Below are 16435 nucleotides of genomic sequence, written 5' to 3'. Positions count from 1 at the left end.
GGGACTTTTATTGAGCAGAAGCATACACCTTACTAACACCAAAACTTCACTTGACTGAACACCTCTGGATGAAAAACAGATTACCAAGCAAAAAAGAAAAGTTAGTCAATGTTAAGATACTTAAACACAGACCTTCAGCTTTGATTTTGATTGGTTTAATGTTCCTTGATGTATTCCATTTTGTTTCTACCCATATAATGAGTCAAAGAGCATACTTTAGCTCTACCATTAAATGTTTATTTTTTGGGTCACTTTCTTCAAGTGATTTAATTGCCCCCACTTTAGGTCATCCTTCCTGTACACCATTACTAAATGACAACAGTAGACAGCTGGCCTGTTAATACATGACCAGCTGTTGAATGGTTTACAGTAGCCATCTGACTATTTCCCTTTCCCCACCCCCGCATCCTATGAGCAAAATCCTTTACCCAATCCCCAGTGGCCAAGCTCAGACCAGAAGTCTGAGAGTGGAAATTGCCACTGTTGTACTTATCACTTTGAAAACAGAACTTTCAAATTTGCAACGTACTTTTCCTCTACTCGCTTTTTTTTTGATAATTTAGCATCAATGGGAGATACCTTACAGCAACCCTGCCTTTGAGCCAGAGGCTCTGCATTCAAGGTCCATGCCAGGATTTGATAGTCACAGGAGGAGGCGTGTTCAGAATGTGACCAACAAGGTTGGTTATCAGCTTGTAAATTCTTCCAGTATTCCTGATGGCAGGAACTAAGGATGGAAGACTTTCTGGGCCTGCCAACTGCCAACAGCAAACCAAGCATGATCCTGGGCCAATTCAATAGATGTCCATGTTCACTAATACCCTCTGAGTACTTGGTATCAAAAAAGGAGTATGATGAAATATGTACAACACATTAACATTTCTTTTGCAAATTTTGATTGTTTACAAAATAGAGGTAAATGGATATAGGTTAGCGTTGTGGAGGACATTTCTTTAGATCAAGCATTATTTCTGAAACAGTCTACCTAAGGACATTAGTACCAAGACGACACATAACTTCAATCAAGTGCAAGATTGACTCTTGTCATGTAAATGGAATAAAAAGTCAATGTTTTTAAGTTTATGACATGTAGCATAAGCAGACCAATTTTGTTTTGACTTCGTTTTAGAAGAAAACAAGAGAGTTTACTTCAAAAGAGAAAGAAGATTTCCTCTTAGCAGGAGTTTTACAGTTCAGTGGAAGGAAGGCAGTAGCAATGCTTTTTCTTTAGTATGTGAAGCTTCTAAGCCAGAAGCACTTGGGATAAAATCTGCCAATTGGTAGAATTGAGCAAGTTTAGGTCATCACAATTGTGAAAGGTTAATTGCCAGTGACTTAAAAGAAAATTGTTTGTGTAATGTTAGAGAAAGAAATTGGCAAGAGCGAGTGAAGGAGAACTTAAGTGTTGAGAGAGGACTGCAGTTTCTCTAGGCTTGAGTCTATGTAAAGATAGTTACGAACATTGCTGAACTAAACGGAAACTTTATTTTGCTGTTTAAGTCAAGATATTTCTGAACTGTCTTTAGGACTTATATTGCTTGTTAGCGTAGGTATGTGGCTGTAAAAAATGATTTTTCCTCCTTTGTGTAATAAGGTTCCATTCTGCTGTTAGATGAACATTGGCAGCCCCTTGTGAATATTTTTCAGTGAGGACCACCAGACTAGTCAAAAAGAAATTATATCCTCTATCAAGCCAGCCTTCATGCTGGGCTCTGACGTGTCCAATATCCCATCAGCTACGATAATCAAGGATTATAACAATGGGCTCAAGGTGACTTGGTCCACACATTGGTCACGACACTACATCAGGCACCTTAAGGCAATTGGATTATAACAACATCAGTTATCTTCTTGTCTCATGCTGTGTGTGCCATTAGCCAGTAATCAGCATTGTTTTTCAGCAGTCGGTTTCACTGACAACATTGGTCCAATTTTACTAGTATTCTCCAATGGCACTAATTTCAGTGACCAAAACAACATATTGCTGGTCAATTAAGTATTGTCCCACTGAAACCAACAAATATCAATTTTCAAATCTCTTGTTTTATACCCAAGCAGTCAATTTTCCATCTATTTCCTATCAATCCTTAATGAGGATTTTGTTTTCCTTTGACCAGAGCCAATATACAATTGGACTTTACTAGCCACACTTCTAATGGGAGTGGACAGATTGGGAAGAGTGGGCAAGAGAAGTTTCATCCTCATTTCAGAGACCAAGTCAATATATGTCTGCAGTTATTGGCACAGTTTACATAAAAGTTTTCTGGAAAGAATGATTCAAAATACTCCAACAGTTGCTACACCAAATCACTTCCCCCAGTAGCAGAGAACAAAAATCAAAACACAACTAGGGAGATTGTTGGTTCAGGCCTAAAAAGAATGAAATATCAAAATTGGATTCGTCCAAGGTAACTGGCAGGAGGTTCAAATCCACTTCAGACTTTAGATTTAATTTAAAATTATCCCAGCAGGCTCCAGATGTCAAACTGGGATGGAAAGTCACGACAAGTCAGAGACTAATGGTTCTGCAGCACCACCCACAGGAGTTTAATAGAAATGCAGTCATGTACAAATAAATTAAGTACATTAGCAAATGTGAGATTACATTGCTTTCCAAAATTTATGCTATTTGTCATGAAACCTGAGGTCGTTACACCAATTAGATAGAACAATGGTGTATGCAACAATTTACCTTTTAGCAATAAGTATTAACAATGGATACAAAATTATAAGGTAAACATTTTTTGGTGTGTACTTCAGACAGATTTATTTTAAAGCTAGTTAGACTATAGTTATATGGCAGTAGAAATGATTTTTGCACATTCCAATGTACCACCATTTGAACACTGTACTGCAAGTGGATAGCTATAAATATTTAATTGGCTGAGCACCATCTTATTTCAATGGTGACACTTTCAACTCCTAGCCAGAAATTAGAGAGTTCATCTTCCACTTTCATCTAAAATCTAGAACAATTCTTTGATACAGTACCAAAACAGTGCTTCATTAGTGGAACTGATATTCCTAATGCCTGATGTCCTTGGGAAATTACAAAATGTTTTACGATCAAGAATTGTCGTCACTTGTTGCAATTCTGTAAATATAACAACTAATTTGTGCACAGCAAGATTCTACAATCTGCCCTGAGGTAAAAATTAGATAAACTGGTCTGAAATTTCTGTGTGATGGCACCAATTTTTTTTGGCATAGACAGCACAAGAGCACACATCATTTTCAGTGGAATTTACATTTTGTGCAAAACAAGGTTCTGTGATAAATTATGCTTAATTTACAGTGTACTAGAAACAGGATCACTCAAAATTACTCATAACCTTATGAGGTAAAATAATCAGCATAGGGAGTTTCCGCTAATTGTGTCCATTTGCAGGGTTTCACAGACTTTGCAAGTCAAGCTTAATCACTTCAGTGCAAGTATACTAATAGGTACATTGAGGGGATTTGAATGAATTTCTAAAAAATTAAGGAACTAACTGTAATACCTCATTGAACCAGAAAATGTGCTTTTTCTTATCATTTTCAATAACTTAAAATTGGTTTCTTACAGGCACTCTGATGAAAATCCTTGCACTTTGTGATAAATCCATTTCCACCCATACCAATAACATTCTACCAAGCAACTTTTATTAAATATATCAAGGAATGTTTTAAAATGTGATTTTCTTTACAAGTTATGGTGTAAAATACTGGTTGATTGCAGCGGTGCAGAACAGATTTTATGTCTAGCAACATGAGAATGGGTTTGAGTGGGAACTTATGGTCGGGGGAATACACCTCAAATTTGTTGCAATTCACATGGAATCAACAAGTGCACTCACAGTGGTGTGTGTCATAACATGTCTGAACAGGTTGATTCAAAGTGGAATGTCAATCCCTTTGGATTTTAATCATACTCTTCAAAGTAGCATCATAGGATCTTTTGCCTTTACATGTTGGGTTTGAGCAGAGCTTCTTACCTGGAAGACACCACCACCAGCCTGGATGTTGTGCTCCAGTCATTGATGTGGGACTTAAACAACAACCACCTGACTGAGGCTAACAAAGCCACAACTGAAAAGGTAGTGATTTTTTTAAAAACACAATGTGGATCCATCTAATCAAGTGGGTGATGGTCAAAGTTCCACAAGCTATCTTCAGACATTCTTTCCTCAAACGCTCTGATACCTCCTTCTATCTCCCCCGGACCATGACACATCAGGCCATTATATCAACCACAGTAACATTTCATCTGGTGCTTCCCCACCGCCGCCCCCCCCACCCCTGCCATGGCCTCTAAGCTGATAGGCCCCCAGCCTCGCACAGCTCACTTCTACCTCCTTCTGAAAATCCATGAACAGGCCTGCCTGGGCAGACCCATTGTTTCAGCCTGCTCCTGCCTCACAGAACTCATCACTTCTTATCTTGATTTGGTCTTTTCTCCCCTGGTCCAGTCCCTGCCCACAGAAATGTGTGATTCCTCTGAAGCTTTACACCTGTTTTGAAATTTCCAGTTTGCAGGCTCCAGCCGCCTTCTCTTTACCATGGACATGCAATCCCTCTACACTTCCATCCCCCACCATGGTGGTGTCAGGGCTCTCCACTTCTCCCTAGACCAAAGGCCTGAACCATCCCACCCCCACCCCCACCCCCACCGCCCCTGTCCCCACCACCACCACCCTCCTCCACCCGGCCGAGCTCATCATCACCCCCAACAACTTTTCTTTGAACTCCTCTCATTTTCTTCCCATTATGGGGTGACCGTGAGTATGCACATGGGCTCCAGTTATGCCTGCCTCTTTGTGGGGGTATGTGGAACATGCCTTGTTCCAGTCTTATTCCAGTCCCCCACCCACAATTCTTTCTCCAATATATCAATGATATCATTGGTGCTGCTTCCCTCTCTTAATTGGAATTGGAAAAGTTCATCAATTTCACTTCCAATCTCCACTCTGACCTTATTTTCACCTGGTCTATCTCTGATTCCTCCCTTCCCTTCCTCAACATCTACGTTTCCATTTCTGGGGATAGACTGACCACTAATATCCATTATAAACTTACTGACTCCTAGAGCTACTTGGACTATATATCCTTGCAGCCTGTTGCCTGTAAAAATTCCATTCCATTCTCCCAGTTCCTCCATCTCAGTCACATCTGTTTCGATGAAGCCAACTTCAACAAGGGAACCTCCAAAATGGCCACCCTCCTCACCTAAGGGTTCCCCAGCACCAGTGTCAAAGGGCCCCCAGCTGGGTGCAACCCATCTCCTGCACTTCCACCTTCACACTTCCTCTCTTCCTTCCCGCAACAACAATTGGGTTCCCCTTGTCCTTATCTATCATTCCACTAGCATCCACATCCAGAAGATCATCAGCAGTTATTTCAGCCACCTCCAGCGAGATGCCACCACCAGACACATATTCCCCTCCCCTCCCTTGTCTACATTTCGCAGAGATCGTTCCCTCTGGGTCACCCTGGTCCACTCTTCATTCACTCCCAACACCCCCCACAACCCCATGGTAACTTCCCAACTGGCAAATGTATAACACTTGCTCATTTACCTCCTCCCTTCTCAGTATCAAATGGCCCAAACATACCTTCCAGCTGAAGCAGTTCTTTGCCTACACTTCTCACAATCTAGTCTACTGCATTCATTGCTTACAGTGTAGTCTCTACATTGGGGAAATGAGGCATAGACTGGGTGCTCACTTTGCAGAACACCTACATTCTGTCCACAAAGATGACCCTGAGTTTCCAATTGTCCGTCACTCTAGCACACCATCCTGTTTCCTGGCCAACACCTGCCTCAGGCTTGCTGCTGTGCTCCAGCGAAGCTCAGCACAAGCTGGAAAAACAACAACTTCATTTTTCACTTGGGGACTCTGTAGCCCTCTGGACTCAATATCTTTTGTTCAATAAACTTAGGGCCTGAACTGTCCCATGTCCTAGCCCCGTACCACACTCACCAAGCCTTATTAAGACATGATCTGTCATTACACACAACCTATTGTTAGCCACTAACAGTCCTCATTAACCGCTATTCTCCCTTGCAGCCAGTTCATTATCAACTCCTTTGTCTGTCCAACTGCATTTCTCTCTCTTTGGGCTTTATCCCCACCAATCATTCCCTCTCTCCCGATCTATCTTCGTCCCCCCTCTCTATCTTCTGAACACAAACCACATTTTCCTAGCCACCATCAGCTCTGAGGAAGGGTCATTGGACCTGCAACATTAACTTTGATTTCTCTTCACAGATGCTGCCAGACCTGCTGAACGTTTGCAGTAATTTCTGTTTTTGTTTCTGATTTACAGCATCTGCAGTTCTTTCTGTTTTTACCACATATCAATTATGGTTTGCCAATCATGGATCAGGCACTACAAATACATTATAATTGAATCATTAGTATGAAATATTGACTTACCAAACATCAGACTGATTTGTGAACATGCCATCCATTAAGCTCTCAGGTGCCATCCATCTGACAGGAAGTAGTCCTTCTCCTTCCTTTCGATAGTAATCATTCTTGTAGATGTCTCTTGCAAGACCAAAGTCTCCAATTTTCACTTTGCGATTTGTGGAGTTGTATTCCTTTATGGAAACTAAACAGTTTCTAGCAGCAAGATCCCTTAAAATAACAAACTAGTGGCTAATCAACAAAACACACTGCTAAAACATATCAACATGTAAAATCCCCCTAAACTATATGTTTGTTTTAGTCAAAACATGTTCTGTCAATAAGCTACTAATGACCCTATCAAATGTCTTATTTCGAGTAGCAAAGCTGGCAAAACCTAATTAAATCTCTAAAGGGCATCTCTAACCAATAAAGGCAGCAGAACGTAAGTGCATTTTTTTTCTAGTACAGGAGAGTGATAGCAGGTGGATCATAATTAGAAACAGGCAGTTAGCTCAGATTTGTAATTTTGGGAATAAACAAAGGTGCCATCCTGTCTGATTTGGGGATGGGGAAGCTGTTGAAAATTGACCCCACCATGTTTTAATTTGTTTCTGATTCTTTCCCAACCACTGTTCATTCCAGAAAAAAAACTCTTGTAGCTCAATGACTGAATTATTTTTATTTGGTGATCTAAGCAATGTGCTGGAGAAATCTGCAGACTTCCCAGACTCTGTAATCTATGTAATTATCGTTGTCATAACATGAGTACCATTTCTTTTCTGCTGCTTTAAAGAAAAGCAACTCCACAGTAACAGGAGCCACTCCAGTGCTACAGCTTTTACTGATTATCTTTTTCAACTCAATCTTTGCTTCCTAATTTATAATCGCCACAATCAGCTGCAAATAAATTGGATATCAGCAGTGATTCTTTCCATTTCAAAATTATCCATCAATTCAAACAAAAACTCACTCCAGAACTACACACAAACATTATTTAAGAGCAGCAGTAGTCATTCAGTCCTTGGCTCCTCCTCTCTTATTTGATCGATCATACATGTTCCTAGGTATAGAATGTCTAGAGGGGGATTTTGTGGTGCAGTTTTCTTCCTCCTACCTATGAGCCAGGAGGCCCAGGTTCAATTCCCACCTGCTCCAGAGATGTGCAATAGCATTGTTGAACATGTTGATTAGAAAAGGTCTAGAAGGCATACGATAAAGCTAATAAAAGAGGCATTATACAAAGGAGGGGGTAAAAGGAGAGATGGGACTGATTAGGGGCCAAAAAGGAGAATTGTACATTTGGAGATTTGAAGCAAGGGGTCTTGGCTAAGGTATTCAATATCTTGCATTTGTCTTTACCAAGGAAGCTGAAGCTACCAAGGTCTTGGTGACAGGAGGGTGTAAAGTTGACAAGGAGGAGACTTTAGATAGACCCCTGATCTTAAAGTTGACAAGACAGTGGGACCACCAGATGAAGATGCGAAAGATACTGAATGAAGGGAGGGTGGGAATTTCCAAAAGTTTAAAAGGACGTTGAGAAGTTCAGAAGAGCTTTACCAGAATGTTGCCTGGAATGGAGGGTTTGAGTTGTAAGGAGAGGCTGGATAGGCTTACACTTGTTTCACTGGATCATAGGAGGTGGAAAGGTTTAAAAAATCATGAAGGGTATAGATAAGGTGAATGGCAAGTATCTTTACCCTAGCTGGGGGTTTTCAAGACTAGGGAGCATATTTTTAAGATGAAAGGAGAAAGATTTAAAAAAGATATGAGGGGCAATTTTATTTTTAAACATCGAGTAGCTTGTGTGTGGAATGAACTTCCAGAGGAAGTGATGGATGTGGGTACAGTTACAACGTTTAAAAGACATTTGGATAAGGACATAAATAGGAACAGCTTGGAGGGATGCAGACCAAGCACAGGCAGGTTAGATTAGTTAAGTTTAGGATTATGATCAGCATGGATTGGTTGCCCTGAAAGATCTGTTTTCATGCTGTATGACAACATGAAAACAGACCTTGTTGGAGTGGGCAGCTGAAGGTTTTTAGAGGAGAAATATGAGGTGAATGGCTTTTAGAGGAAAGATCATTGAGACACAGTTTAAGCTAAAGGGCACTATACTAAAAGGTTTCTGGGCTTAATGTACTCAAGTCACCTAGGTAATCCAAGATGGAGGACAGGAGAAATTTCTGGCTGTAACAGCTGCTCCTTTATTGAGGTATTTTAGGTGTTGGAATTGATTTCCTCGAATTCCACGAGCAGCAATTGCTGTTTTATATGCTGTTGCATTGTTTTGGAACTTTGGGAAAAAAATAGTCAAAACAACAGCAGTTTTAAAAGGGAGAAGAACAGACAAAGGAAGCACATGGTAAAGTCTGTGCAGGAGAGACAGAGAAAGAAAGAAACAGACACTGCTTTTGTTGTTTGAATTCATGTATCGCTAGACATCGGAGTGCATCTGGGAAAATTAACAACAGTGAAATTCACAACTAGTCTTGGAGGAACCGTTGGGTGACATTCGCAGCACAGAATCAGATAAGTTCATTGTTGTTTTAAGTGTGGCCGACAGAAAGTCTGCAGTAGTGAGTAGAGTGGGTTCTTTCTTGATTATAAGCTTTTGGAGAAATGTCTCTTGATTAAACTTAAAATATAAGCCATAACTATTAATTTAACCTGCGGCAGTGTTTGTAGAGGAATAAGACACTGTTATTTTCTGGGTCTGTAGATTGTAAAGGAGTAAAAATGACCTTTAGTAGAGTGATATGCACCTTTTGTCAGGTGTGGGAGTTTAAAGAGAGTTTAAGGATTACTGTGGATTATATCTGTCATAAATGCTGTTGGTTGCAAGTTTTATCAGATCAAATGGATCGGTTGTAGAGACAGTTAGAAGCAATGAGGAATTTGCAGCAGCAACAGTATGTGATGGATGGCAGTTATAGGAAGGGGGGAAAAGTCTCAGATACAGTCAGATAGATGGTTAACTCCAGGAAAAGAAAGGTAGGCAGCTAGTGCAGGAGTCTTTTGTGGATATACCCATTTCAAATAGGTATGCTGTTTTTAGAAAATGTAGGGGGTGATGGATTCTCAGGGGAACGTAGCACGACCAGCCATGCCTCCGGTATTGAGACTGGTTCTAATGCAACAAGGAATATGTTGGGTTCCAAGAGATCAACTGTGTTAGGGGATTCTGTAGTCCGAGGTACAGATAGATGTTTCTGTGGCTAGCAGTGAAAAAGCAGAATGGTGTATTGCTTCCCTGATGCCAGGATCAAGGATGCCTCAGAGAGGGTGCAGAATGTTCTCACGTGGGAGAGGGCCCAGCAGAAGGTCATTGTCCACATTGGAACCAATAACATAGGAAAGGAAAAGGTTGAGATTCTGAAGAGAGATTACAGAGAGTTAGGCAGGAATTTAAAAAGGAGGTCCTTGAGAGTAGTAATAATCGGATTACTCCCGGTGCTACGAGCTAGTGAGGGCAGGAATAGGAGAATAGAGCAGATTAATGTATGGCTGAGGAGCTGGTCTATGGGAGAAGGATTTACATTTTTGAATCATTGGAATCTCTTTTGGGCTTGAAGTGACCGATACAAGAAGGACAGATTACATCTAAATTGGAAGGGGACTAAGATACTGGCAAGGAAATTGGCTAGAGCTGCTTGGGAGAACTAGTCCCAAGCAGCTCTAGCCAATTTCCTTGCCAGTATCTTAGTCCCCTTCCAATTTAGATGTAATCTGTCCCAGGGAGATAATGAGGAAAGAAATCAACCTGAGACTGGTACAGTTGAGAACAGAAGCGAGTCAAACAGTCAGCGCAAGCACGGACAAGGTAGGACTAATAAATTAAACTGCATTTATTTCAATGCAAGGGGCCTAACAGGGAAGGCAGATGAACTCACGGCATGGTTAGGAACATGGGACTGGGATATCATAGCAATTACAGAAACATGGCTCAGGGATGGGCAGGACTGGCAGCTTAATGTTCCAGGATACAAATGCTACAGGAAGGAGAGAAGGGGTGGCAAGAGAGTGGGGAGAGTGGCATTTTTGATAAGGGACAGCATTACAGCTGTGCTGAGGGAGGATATTCCTGGAAATACATCCAGGGAAGGTATTTGGGTGGAACTTAGAAATAAGAAAGGGATGATCACTTTATTGGGATTGTATTATAGACCCCCTAATAGTCAGAGGGAAATTGAGAAACAAACTTGTAAGTAGATCTCAGCTATCTGTAAGAAAAATAGGGTGGTTGTGGTAAGGGATTTTAACTTTCCAAACACAGACTGGGACTGCCATAGTGTTAAGGATTTAGATGGGGAGGAATTTGTTAAGTGTGTATAAGAAATATTTTCTGATTCAGTACCTACGAGAGACGGTGCAAAACTTGACCTACTCTTGGGAAATAAGGCAGGGTAGGTGACTGAGGTATCAGTGGGAGGGCACTTTGGGGCCAGCGACCATAAATCTATTAGTTTTAAAGTAGTGATGGAAATGGATAAACCAGATCTAAAAGTTGAAGTTCTAATTTGGACAAAGGCCAATTTTGACGGTATTAGGCAAGTACTTTCAAAAGCTGATCGGGGCAGATATTCACAAGTAAAGGAATGGCTGGAAAATGGGAAGCTTTCAGAAATGAGATAACGAGAGTCCAGAGAAAGTATATTCCTGTCAGGGTTAAAGGAAAGACTGGTAGGTATAGGGAATGCTGGATGACTAAAGGAATTGAGGTTTGGTTAAGAAAAAGAAGGAAGCATATTTAAGGTATAGATAGGATAGATCGAGTGAATCCTTAGAAGAGTATAAAGGTAGGAGGAGTATACTTAAGAGGGAAGTCAGGAGGGCAAGAAGGGGACATGAAATAGCTTTGGCAAATAAAATTAAGGAGAGTCCAAACGGTTTTTACAAATACATTAAGGACAAAAGGGTAACTAGGGAGAGAATAGGGCCCCTCAAAGATCAAATACTGGATTAGTGTGCTGGAAGAGCACAGCAGTTCAGGCAGCATCCAACGAGCAGCGAAATCAACGTTTCGGGCAAAAGCCCTTCATATTTATTCCTGATGAAGGGCTTTTGCCCGAAACGTTGATTTCGCTGCTCGTTGGATGCTGCCTGAACTGCTGTGCTCTTCCAGCACCACTAATCCAGTATTTGGTTTTCAGCATCTGCAGTCATTGTTTTTACCCCCTCAAAGATCAGTAAAGTGGCCTTTGTGTGGAGCCGCAGAAAATGGGGGAGACACTAAACGAGTATTTTGCATCAGTATTTACTGTGGAAAAGGATATGGAAGATATAGACTGTAGGGAAATAGATGGTGACATCTTGAAAAATGCCCAGATTACAGAGGAGGAAATGCTGGATGCCTTGAAATGCGTAAAGCTGGATAAATCCCCAGGACTTGATCAGGTTAACCTTCTGTGGGAAGCTAGAGAAGTGATTGCTGGGCCTCTTACTCAGATATTTGTATCATCGATAGTCACAGGTGAGGTGCTGGAAGACTGGAGCTTGGCTAACGTGGTGCCACTGTTTAAAAAGGGTGGTAAGGACAAGCCAGGGAACTATGGACCAGTGAGCCTGATGTCGGTGGTGGGCAAGTTGTTGGAGACAATCCTGAGGGGCAGGATGTACATGTATTTGGAAAGACAAGAACTGATTAGGGATAGTCAACTTGGTTTTGTGTGTGGGAAATCTTGTCTCACAAACTTGATTGAGTTTTTTGAAGAAGTACCAAAGAGGATTGATGAGGCCAGAGTGGGAGATGTGATCTATATGGACTTCAGTAAGGCATTAAACAAGGTTCCCCATGGGATACTGATTAGCAATACTAAATCTCACAGAATACAGGGAGAACTAGCCATTTGGATACAGAACTGGCTCAAAGGTAGGAGACAGAGAGTAGTGGTGGAGGGTTGTTTTTCAGACTGGAGGCCTGTGACCAGTGGAGTGCCACAAGGATCGGTGTTGGGTCATCTACTTTTTGTCATTTACATAAATGATTTGGATACGAGCATAAGAGATACAGTTAATAAGTTTGCAGATGACACCAAAATTGGAGGAGTAGTGGACAGCAAAGAAGGTTACCTCAGATTACAACAGGATCTTGACCAGATGGGCCAATGGGCTGATAAGTGGCAGATGGAGTTTAATTCAGATAAGTGTGAAGTGCTGCATTTTGGGAAAGAAAATTTTAGCAGGACTTAATGGTAATAGTCCTTGGGAGAGTTGCTGAACAAAGAGACCTTGGAGTGCAGGTTCATAGCTCCTTGAAAGTGGAGTCGCAGGTAGATAGGATAGTGAAGAAGGCGTTTGGTATGCTTTCCTTTATTGGTCAGAGTATTGAGTACAGGAGTTGGGAGGTCATGTTGCAGCTGTACAGGACATTGGTTAGGCCACTGTTGGAATATTGCGTGCAATTCTGGTCTCCTTCCTATCGGAAAGATGTTGTGAAACTTGAAAGGGTTCAGAAAAGACTTACAATGATGTTGCCAGGTTTGGAGGATTTGAGCTATAGGGAGACGCTGAACAGGCTCGGGCTGTTTTCCCTGGAGTGTCGGAGGCTGAGGGGTGACCTTATAGAGGTTTACAAAATTATGAGAGCTGTGGATAGGGTAAATAGACAAAGTCTTTTCCCTGGGGTCAGGGAGTCCAGAACGAGAGGGCATAGTTTTAGTGTGAGAGGGGAAAGATATAAAGAGACCTAAGGGGCAACTTTTTCACACAGAGGGTAGTACGGGTATGGAATGAGCTGCCAGAGGAAGTGGTGGAGGCTGGTACAATTGCAACATTTAAGAGGCATCTGGATAGGTATACGAATAGGAAGGGTTTGGGATATGGGCCGGGTGCTGGCAGGTGGGATTAGATTGGGTTGGGATATCTGGTCAGCGTGGACGGGTTGGACCAAAGGGTCTGTTTCCATGCTGTACATCTCTATGACTCTATTAAAAGGTGGTAGGGAACAGACAGAGCAGTTATAAGACATGCAGTATCCAAGACTTTATTAATAGTGTCATAGTATAGACTTGCAAAAATGCTATGCTGAACTCACAAGACATTTGTTAGACCTCAGCTCAGTCAGGGGCCACACTTCAGGAATGACCTGAATGCATAGGAGAGAGTGCAAAAGGGAGGTGATAGTAGTATTATTGCTGGACTATTAATACAGAGTCCCAAGAAATATTCTGGGGTTCTGTGATTGAATTTCACTATTGTATCTGATTGAATTTAAATTAAAGGAAAATATAGAATTAAAATGTTTCACAATGACCATTAAACAATTGTTGGAAAAATCCACCTGTTTCACCAATGTCCTTGTAAGATAGAAACGGCTGTCCTTACCCAGTCTGGCTCATGTGATTCCAGACTCGCGATAATGTGGTTGATACTTAACTGCCCTCTGGGCTATTAGGGATGGGCAATATGTGCTGGCCAGCCAGTGACACCCAAATTTCATCAATGATTTTTTTTTATAAAGTGGTTTATGAAAATGGCTCCAGTGATGAGAAACATCAGCTGTGCGGAGAGGCTGAAGAAGTTGGTTCTGGTTTCCTTGGAGGGGAAATGGCTGAGAGGAGATTTGGTAGTTTGCAAAATTAAGGAAGCTCTCGACAGAATGGATAGGATGAAGCTATTCCCATTTGTAAAAGGACCAAGATCCAGACAATGCAGATTTAAAGCAATTTGCAAAAGAAACAAATGTGTTACGAGATGTGAAATGTTTCCACACAGCTTGTAGTTAAGTTCTGGAAGGCACTATCTGAAAGTGTATTGTAGACTGGTTCAACTAAGGTAACCATGAGGATATTGGAATGATATCCTGAATAGAAACAACGTGCATGGTCACTGGGAAATGGCATTAAATCACAATGTTTCTAAAGAGCCTGTACAGACACGATGGGCAAAATGGCCTCCTTCTATTTTGTGTGTTTTCTAACATTGTGTAATTGTGGCCTCAGCTTTATTTTCCTGACTACCTTAGATAACTGTTGATTCCCTTTTTAGTCAAAAAAAATCTTAGAAAGCATGAACATTACTAGTTTGTGGGGAAATGACATTTAATAATGAAAACAGACACCAGATGAGAAATGGGCTTTAAAAAAATACAATGAGATTGGTTTCAATTCAATTTTTCAATGCTGAAAGGCTCATTGGAGTTGAGTCTTATAGAAAATAGGCTATAACTCCAACTCTTGAACCCTAATACAATGAAGTTGAAATGCAGTTCAGGTGGTGTTAATGACGACTGTCATTATAATTATTCTAGGCGGAGGTGGGTACTGCAAATGCTGGAGATTAGAGTCAAGATTAGAGTGGTGTGGGAAAAGCAGAGTAGGTCAGGCAGCATCTGAGGAGCAGGAAAAATTGACGTTGCAGGCAAAAGTCCTTCATCTGACCTGCTGTGCTTTTCCAGCACCACTCCAATCTTGATTATAATTATTCTATCAATTACATGTCTGTTCACATCTGGACACTTGAACCTTTGCATTTTGGGGACACAGTAACAGTGGTTTTGTTACTGGACCAGTAATCCAAAGGCCAGATCTCATAATCCAGAAATATGAAATCAAATCTTACCATGGTTGCTAGGAAACACTAATTCAAAGTAATTAAAAATTCAATCTGGAATAGAAGGCCTGTGTGTAGCCACTGTGACACTTGTGTTGAACTCCTAACTGCCTCCCCAATGTTTAGAGAAGGAAACCCACAGGCTATATCTGGTCTAGCCTATACACAAAGTGGTGTCTCATTGCAATGTGCTTAACTCTCAACAACACTGGAATGACCAATAAGTGCTAGTCTGATCAGAAACGTCCCAAACATGATGATTTTAAAGTTGTGAATTGGAAGGTCATCTTTGACTCAGCAATTCCCAGGAATTCTCCTAGATTTACCCCGACTGGATCTTATACTAATCAGGCAGCTACACATACAGTAAAAATATAAATCAAGATGGTGTCAATAACACTAATAGATGTTATCACTATTCTGCTGATTCAGTAGATCGTCCAGGATGACAGGGAGAAATGGCATGCAAACAAAAAGGTAACAGTCAAAGTGAGAGTCAATCAAACGGTTATTTGTCTTTTTCAAAAGCTCTTTTTTCTTCTGAAATGGCATCTCATCGACCAAAAAACCTTTTGCAGAAAAGAACATCCTGTGTTCTCCTTCTGTTCTTTGGGTGATTTCCTTAAAATTGTGCCATCTTTTTGCCACTCCACTGACCAATGGAAATAGATGTTCTCTACCTGTCGATTAATATTCTTCCCAACTGTGCACAAACTCATCACCTCTTCTCAACTCACATTGTTTTGACGAAAAGGCCCAAACCCAAATTTCACCATGGACAGGATTTCTAATTTTTCAAGATTTTACAATTACTTACCTCTCACAAAGTTCAGAAAAGTACATTAAAAATTTTTGCAAATCTATTTTAGTTTTAGTATTTGTATATGACTTGTATTTTCTCATAATTGTCAGCCTTGTTAGGCAGCATCCAAGGAGCAGGAGAATCGACATTTCGGGCATGAGCCCTTCTCCTACTCCTTGGATGCTGCCTGACCTGCTGTGCTTTTCCAGCTACACATTTTCAGCTCTGATCTCCAGCATCTGCAGTCCTCCCTTTCTCCTAGCCTTGTTATCAAGTTAATTTTCAAAAAAAACTTATGGCTCTCATTAAGGTAGGCTTAGTAGTTAAGTAGTTAATCTAAAGTTGAGTCCTTTGGCCAAAACCATTGGCTTACATTTTGCTCAGCAAGATTTAGGATAAGCTAATAAACCTGTCCAAATGTATTTTTAAAGCATAGACATTAAATTAGTAATACAAATCTAACTTACCTGTGAACAAAATGCATTTTCTCAAGGTAAGTACAGCCTTTTGCAACATCCAGACATATGTCTATAAGGTCACCTACACAGAGCAAGGGCTAATGAAAAAATAGAATTTGAGATTGAAAGTTATTCTCACAGCATTGATTATACAAAAAAAATTAAAATGCTTAAGTTAGAAGTCAAATAGATGTTAAATAATAACAATTTGTGTTCTGTTTAATCAAAAC

At 40.8% G+C, this 16435-nt stretch overlaps 1 protein-coding gene across 1 annotated transcript in view; it reads right to left on the bottom strand.

Moving 5' to 3' along the window:
* The window catches only part of LOC140485862 (proto-oncogene tyrosine-protein kinase ROS-like), a 234592-nt gene that overhangs the window by 84107 nt on the left and 134050 nt on the right, over nt 1-16435 (bottom strand). The window contains exons 40-41 of the mRNA XM_072584317.1: nt 16215-16303; nt 6417-6620 (exon numbers count right to left, since the gene is read on the bottom strand). Coding sequence (XP_072440418.1) covers nt 6417-6620; nt 16215-16303 — 293 coding nt within the window. The remainder of the gene's footprint in view (nt 1-6416; nt 6621-16214; nt 16304-16435) is intronic.

This window comes from Chiloscyllium punctatum, chromosome 15, assembly GCF_047496795.1.
Source record: "Chiloscyllium punctatum isolate Juve2018m chromosome 15, sChiPun1.3, whole genome shotgun sequence".
Lineage (NCBI taxonomy): Eukaryota > Metazoa > Chordata > Chondrichthyes > Orectolobiformes > Hemiscylliidae > Chiloscyllium > Chiloscyllium punctatum.
This window is presented reverse-complemented; position numbering and strand designations above follow the sequence as displayed.